Source organism: Xiphophorus maculatus, chromosome 2 (assembly GCF_002775205.1).
Source record: "Xiphophorus maculatus strain JP 163 A chromosome 2, X_maculatus-5.0-male, whole genome shotgun sequence".
Taxonomy (NCBI): Eukaryota; Metazoa; Chordata; class Actinopteri; order Cyprinodontiformes; family Poeciliidae; genus Xiphophorus; species Xiphophorus maculatus.
Genome location: NC_036444.1, coordinates 6,123,942 through 6,131,120, shown reverse-complemented (window position 1 = coordinate 6,131,120; position 7,179 = coordinate 6,123,942). Strand labels below are relative to the sequence as shown.

Genomic DNA, 7,179 nt, shown 5'->3' with positions numbered 1-7,179 from the left:
GAGAATTAATAATATAGCAATAAGAGATATAAGAGGGAAAATTCTTTAATTTACGCACATTTATTTACGCAGACTTATTTGGATGAACAACCTCAACTATTATTATTATTATTATTATTATTATAGATTCGTGCTGTTAGACTATGCTACCGCAGGAACGCCTCTCTTGCCTGCAGGGAAGTTGTTTGAAGCATCTTAGAGGCCCATCTTGTTCTCCGGCTGTTTACTGTTAAAAAAATAAAAGGGCGCAAATTTCTCCCGCTGCGTCTTTCGGTCAACTTGCGACAGCGCACACTGTAAATATGTTTGTTGTTTTAACAGTAAAATGTTAACAGTTTTTACAGTTTAAACAATGATTATGTGTGCCACAAACTGTATTCTGAGCAGTGCTGTGTTACTGTAAACGTACACTTATATTGACATTTTAGTCACATTAACAGGAGAAACAACTGTTGTGAAATAAAATCGGTTCCAAATTAAGCGGAATATTTTTAAGTTTACTTTTTTTAAGATTAAAATCAATTTTTGTGCACAGAATCGTAGCGCAATATTAGAAGTTTGCACAAATAACTGGTGTTTTTTTGCAATAAAAGCGTGTTGCAGTTATTTTAACAATAAACGGTTTACAATGCAGGCGGTTTATGGGCGAGCAAAATAGGTTTTAATCACTTATTATTGAGTCCATGTTGAGGGTTCCCTGTTTTACAGCGGAAGGAGTGAAAGCTGAGATGGTTCTCCTCTGAAATCCAAACCGACACGTTTCTCACTGCAGGTTCCAGTCACATCCAACGCAGCCATTTTATTCCTCACTGTCGCAATTTTGCAGGTGAAAACAATTATGATTTTGGGTCAATCTTTCACATCTTTTATGACTTAAATAAAGTAGTTAAGTCAAAATGTCTGACGTATATAAATATCTGCACACACATAATTTTTTTTTTTAAAAAGCCAGAGGTTATGGAGGTCCTGCGCCGCGGCACAGGAATCAAAGCTGTTATATTCATTTTCTAATTACATTAATGTCATGTGTTGTGTCTCCCGCGTGTTTACCAAAAAAGCCCCCCTGCTCTGCTCCCCCCTCCGGAGCCTGACCTCCCATCCCTACTGGCTGCATAATAACGCATCAGGCGGGCTGCGGGTCGGTTCGGGCCTCATTCAGACCCGCCTGCAGGTCGGAGCGCTGCGCTGCGTCAGGGCTACCGCATGCGGCGGAATCCGCTTCAGCTTCAGAGTTTCTCTTTCTCTCAATGCCCCCCCCCCATCCCAACCCTCCACCCATCCAGCCGACAAAACCTTCAGGGAGCTTTTAGCATTTGTTCGGTCTGAGGTCTCTGGAAAACATCTGATTCGCTTTTTTTCTAACCAGACCCAGATGCGCCATGCAGCGTGAGAGCGAGCGCGTCTGAGCGCGTCAGTGTGAGTTTTGTCAGCGCATGAGAATTAGGAGAGAAGGTCTGCAGGGGAGGGCAAGAGAAGAAGAGAAAGAAGAAGAAGAAGCGTCTGGACTTGTTTCTTCCCCCTGACTGTAACCTTTTCGGTATGAACGCAGATACGTGCGTCTCATACTGCGACATGACATCCATGGACTCTTATTACAGCGCGTCTACTGCGCAGAGCAGAGACCACCAGGCGAATCCTTTCAGGACTTTCCAGACCACCGAAACCAAATACAGCCCCACGTTCATTCCGGGTAAAGGCTCCCGGAGCCCTTTCCAGACAGAGTGCCAGTCACTGGACGGAACCGAGGAGAGCAACTTTAACAAATACCAGCTCTTCATGCAGCGGCCGACCTGCAAGACTCCACCCGAAGGCGGCAAGCTGCACCCGGACAGCGGACACAACGGGACGCTCATCCCCTGCTACGGTGGGTTCGCTTCAGACTTGCACAAAACACAGCAGCTCTGATGGCAGGTGAACAGATTCATGATGAGAAACTCACCGGGGCCTCTCCAGAAGAAGCTTTAGTTGGTCTGTTTGGGTCGGAAACTCCTAATTAGGTTATGGAGGAAAATAATTTCAAACATTGCGCTGTTCTCTGATTTTACTGCACTGTTACATAAAAGATTTGCACAAATGCACACAGGATATCAAGTGAAACTTAATCGTTTAAGGACATTTTTTTCGTTTGTTTTATTCAGGCCATGTCTATTATTTCTATGCGTGTTGCGTTCACTGACTCTGATTTTCCATTTTTTATTTTTTTTTAGCGGTTTTTGGTTCTTTTTTCTGTTTTATGGAGCCGCAGCATTTTGCAACAGCAGAAGTTCATTAAATAAAATGGAATAAAAAGTTTATAATAAAACAACAGTAATAATTATAACAGCTTCGCCACAGGAGATAAACTGAACTAAAGATTGGTTTTATTGCCTTTAAATTTTACTGACAGATTTTGTGGATTATCGTTAACCAACCAATAAAATTAATAAATTTAAAAAATGGGTAAATGAGACATATGGACAAATTCAGACTCTATCCCAGCATATTTTAGTATATAAAATCCCCAAATGGAATTAATTTGGTAAGATAATATAAATATTAAATAGGAAGAGCCTTTATAATTGGAAATTGATATGAAATTAAAAAAATATGGGAGGGGGAATTTATTACAAGAAGCTTCGCAAGCCAAAATATAGAGGTCGATTTATGGGCCACAAAAGTCCCAGATGATCAGTTAAACAGGCTTCCTACCAAATATAAAATATTAGTTTCTGACATTTTTGTTCTAAGAAAGTTACGTTTAAAAATAAATCTTTAAACTGATTCTGCTTCCAAAAGCCGAGCAAAGACAACAAACCCTTTAAACGTGATTTCAAATTTAAATCGATCTGCGTTATTATTTGCAGAAACATTTTTAAAAACCCCATTACGAGAGGAGATCTGCTCATATTTACAGCATCCACAGTTCGTCATTCATTCAGCATCGAGCCTTAGACTGGTTGGCGCCTTTAGATCTTAATTAGACTCCAGATGTTCATCGTGATGCTGCAGGAAGACATTATTAAATTACATTTATCAAAGCTTTTTTTTAAAATTAAAAAAAACATGGGAAATAAATAAACATCTAAGCTTGATTATTATTATTATTATGGTTGTGTGTTACTACTTTTCTTTTAGAAACCTGATGGCTCCCTGTAGTCTGCAGCCGTTCTCAGCCAGCCGTGCTCCTTCTTTCTTTCTTTCTTTCTCTCCTTCTTTGATTCTTTCTTTCACATAGTTTGCCTGAATGAAGTCCAATCTACTCCTCTCTCCTTCCCCATAAGAACCAACCAGATCCCGTCTCAGTCTCGGCCTGGCCTGTCACTTCTCCAGCCTGAGAATCCCTGCCTGCGCTGAAAGCGAGTAGATTTGGCAAGTGCACTGACAGGCTCGTTTAAACGCCGCCATTAAAACCCAACACGCGTCCCTCGAGGACGCGCTGCGCAATGTTATTATTGAAAATGTTGCAGCCAGATGAAGGCGTCGTGGCTCTGGGGAGGATGCTCCGGGGCGCCTGCCAAAGCCTCAGGCGTCAACAGGGTTGTGCTGTTATGTGTGGTCCTCGACGGGAGATATATTACTCAACGCTGGTTGGTGCTTTATCTGCGACGTGGTGACAAAAGTCACCTCATGATGCGCTGAGGGGAGTTTACTGCGGCGGCTGGTGCTGCTGGCATGGTGATCCAGACGGGTTGTGTCTGCGATTTCACATTAAAAGGCGCTAAAAACCATAAAATAACTCTCCATAAGAGAAAATTTAACAATCTATTAAGATTTTAATTGGGCATATAGGCTATAATCCGATTTTTTTCCAAAGAAGATGTGAGCTAAAGTGACGATAGGAATATTTGCAGCATTTACATTGTTGATAATGCTAAAGTATTTAAACTCTTAAAGTTTTGTGGAAGTACACAGAAAAAGATGCATGTTTCTCTAACTTTTTTGCAAACAAAAATCTGGAAAGTGCGAAATGTCAATAATAATGTATTCAGCCCCCCTTTACTCAGAGGCCCTACAATGAAATCCTTTGAAACAAATTTCATTCAGAAATCACAGAATTGGTTTTAAGAGTCGTCTTGCTAGGAGAGTGTTATTTAAAGAGGCGGGCATGGTAACTCTGGAGGAGCTGCAGAGGTCCTCAGCTCATGTGGGACAATCTGTTAACAGCTCAAATGTCAATCATCTTGTCAGGAAAACTAAAAGCTTAATTTGTTGTTCACATGTTACGTAGAGATTCACAATATTGGATTTTTGGTTGATATCCGATGTACTAAAATTGGCCGATAACCGATACAAATACCGATGTTTATCCATAGCTTGTAGGATGGACTGCTGGTGGGGGGGTTTCTCCGTGGTTCTTTTCCGTTTGGCCACCATGAACTCATCGTGATGGCGGTTCCTGAGATGGTTCATTAGGTTCGAGGACTTTGTTGTCGCTCCTCCTCGCATCACTGATGCTGAGCAGTCATTGCAAATAGCAGCTCTGCTATCAGTTTCCAACACTTTAAAAAAACTTTCACATCACTGACATTTTCACTTGGTCCGGCTCTCCTGCTGTCATGACGTTGAGCTGTGCTGCAGGCATCATTGTTATATAAAAACATCTTTTATAACGGTAATTTTGAAGGAATGTTTGATATTAAATTTTACAGCTGATATTGGCCGATACCGATACAATGCCGATAATACTGTGCATCTCTAGCAGAAAGCTCAATAAACACACTAAATAAGATCAATTTGATCTGTTTGCTGCCTCTACCCACTTCTTTATGTCCACTGTGAAACGTGGTGGTGGCAGCATCATGCTGTGGACGTGCCGACTACATGTTGCAGATTAATTTCTTACAAAAAAAATCTTCCTATTCATGTGCAACTTTTCTAATCGTTCACATAAAATGCACTTTTGTGGACGTAATGTGACGGTTGTAAGGAAAAAGATAACGGTGCATGAATATTTCTGCAAGCTGTTTCTGGATGACCAGGTCGGTGGGGGAAGTTCCTTTAAAAGGCCGTTAATCCGTCCAACCATGTGTGGACGGAGACGGGGCCGCTTTACCTGCTGGCGGAGGGCTGAATGAAATAAATGCCCCTGGAGCTGATGGAGAGCTCAGGAATGCAGGTCAGCTCCGCAGGAGAGGTCTGGATTAATGTAAGGCAGATGTGCATTACTGACTCCTTACGGTTATTATTCATACTCCCCCAAAACATCAGATCTCCAAAGCTACAGAGTCCCCGAGATGACAAAGTGGGACTGGTTTACATAACCTTGTCTCAACAATACTTTGTGCAAATAAGCAGAGAGTCAGAAACGGACACGGAGATTGGGTAATGATTTGAGAGGCTCTGGAGAAATGAGATTGTTTCTGGGAAAGCCTCACTTTGTGCTTCAGAGGCTGTTTACATGCAAGTGAACTCACTGCTGAATCTTGGGTTTTACTTTTAAGCTGCGGCTGCCAATAATTGCTGCAGTTTGAAAACTCTTTCCTCTACGGCGAATATTCTAGCACCTCCGTGATCCTCAAATGTGTCCTTTTGAAATTTACATTCAGGAAACACAACCATCGAGTCAAACTTTCGTGGGACACTGCGCATCCTGCGATGTGTAAAAGATTCGAAAACCAAAACACAACCTTGGAAAAGCCCTGGCGGTGCTTCAGAAAGGAATCTTGTCAAAATATAGCAGTCAGAATCCATGTTTAAAAAGGCTAGTGGAGGTGATGTCACAGGATATGCATCTACTGATGGCTAACACATTGTGTGGTTAACAAAAGCAACGAGGTGACACCCAGAGTCTCGGCCATGTGGTTCTGTGCACCAGAATAAATTTGAATATGTAATAAACGAACGTTTGGGAAGGTAAATTTCTGCCTGCAGAAAGTAAAATAACGTTTTCGCACTGCACTGTAAAACTAAAACATTTAAGAGGATCAATATGTATCAATATATTTGAAAATATGATTAAAAGCAGTTACTGTGTGTAGCTTAGTGATACAAATCACACTTTTATATGTGGCTGGTATCCTAAAGAAGCGCATTACAAATGGAGGTATTTGTCAAGAGCAGAATAAACTTTTAAATGTGGTTTAACTTGATAATGAAAGCCCACCTGCTGCCTTGAAAATGAAATTTAATTCAACAAGAAAACTGTTTTGGTTTCAACTCAGAAATTTAAGTTCATCAAGTTGATTTAACAAGAGACAAGTTGTCTAAACATTGTTTTTTAACTTCATTAATCTTGAATTGTGAATTTTAACTTAATGCTGCAATTTAAACCAAGTAATTATTTCACAATATACAATAAAAAAAACTGTCCTCACCCACTTAAAGAGCCACATTTCTCTATTATTTTACTCACAATATCAAATTAAAATAAATATTTATTTTACTTTATAATAATGTAAATTCTTGTTTCAAACTGCAGGAACAAAATTTCTGATCTGATAATGAATTTTATTAAACATCCCAATGAATTCAGCTCAGAAACATTTAGTGTGAACAGGATATTATCCTCAAGCTTTGCTAACTGAGAATTGCATTAAAATGAACATTTGCCTTAATAAAACACAAGAGTCAGATCAATGTAACGCACTTCCATCTCAGGAGACAAAAACATGCCGCTAAGCATTCTGGGAAATAGTTCCCACTCCTGTCTTTCTCCTCTTCCAGTTTTTTAAGTGCTAACCTAAAAACTCTAGTTTATTCAACTCTTGGAGGTTTGACTAAATTAATAAAAAGTTAACACAACTTACTGCTGTAAGTTTATCTTTCACAAACTCACATTTAGGTTCAAAATCTAAAACTGGATACATTTATTTGACTTAAAGAATAGAAGATAGTAGACACAACTTAATACAGCTCAAATGTTTTACAGTGCAGGGTCAAAGTTTCAAACTCAAAACTGGCAAATTTGGGTTTAAAACTATAAAAATAGTTTTAATAAATTTGTCCCTGAGATCAAAGGACACAAGCGTCTTCCAAAAGACGAACGAAACAATGAAAAAGTTTAAATGAGTTTTTATTTACATTCTAATAAAAACGCCATAAATGTTTACGCTGCTCTTATGTAACCTAACCAGCTTCTATGAATAAAAGTAAAAGAAAGCACTTTTAATCGAGGAGTAAAAACTAAAAATCCCATCAAGCAGGAAAATCACTACAAAAGCTACAAATAAAATAAAAACAGGCGTCTGAAGTGTTAGAAAT

The 7,179-nt window shown here is 39.6% G+C and overlaps 1 protein-coding gene across 1 annotated transcript in view; it reads left to right on the top strand.

The window, feature by feature from the left end:
- The first annotated feature begins 1,232 nt into the window (after positions 1–1,232).
- alx4 (ALX homeobox 4) overlaps positions 1,233–7,179 on the top strand; it is a 33,089-nt gene continuing 27,142 nt past the window's right edge. Inside the window, exon 1 of the mRNA XM_005795828.2 lies at positions 1,233–1,864. Within this exon, the coding sequence (XP_005795885.1) occupies positions 1,540–1,864 (325 nt within the window). The 5' untranslated portion in view covers positions 1,233–1,539. The remainder of the gene's footprint in view (positions 1,865–7,179) is intronic.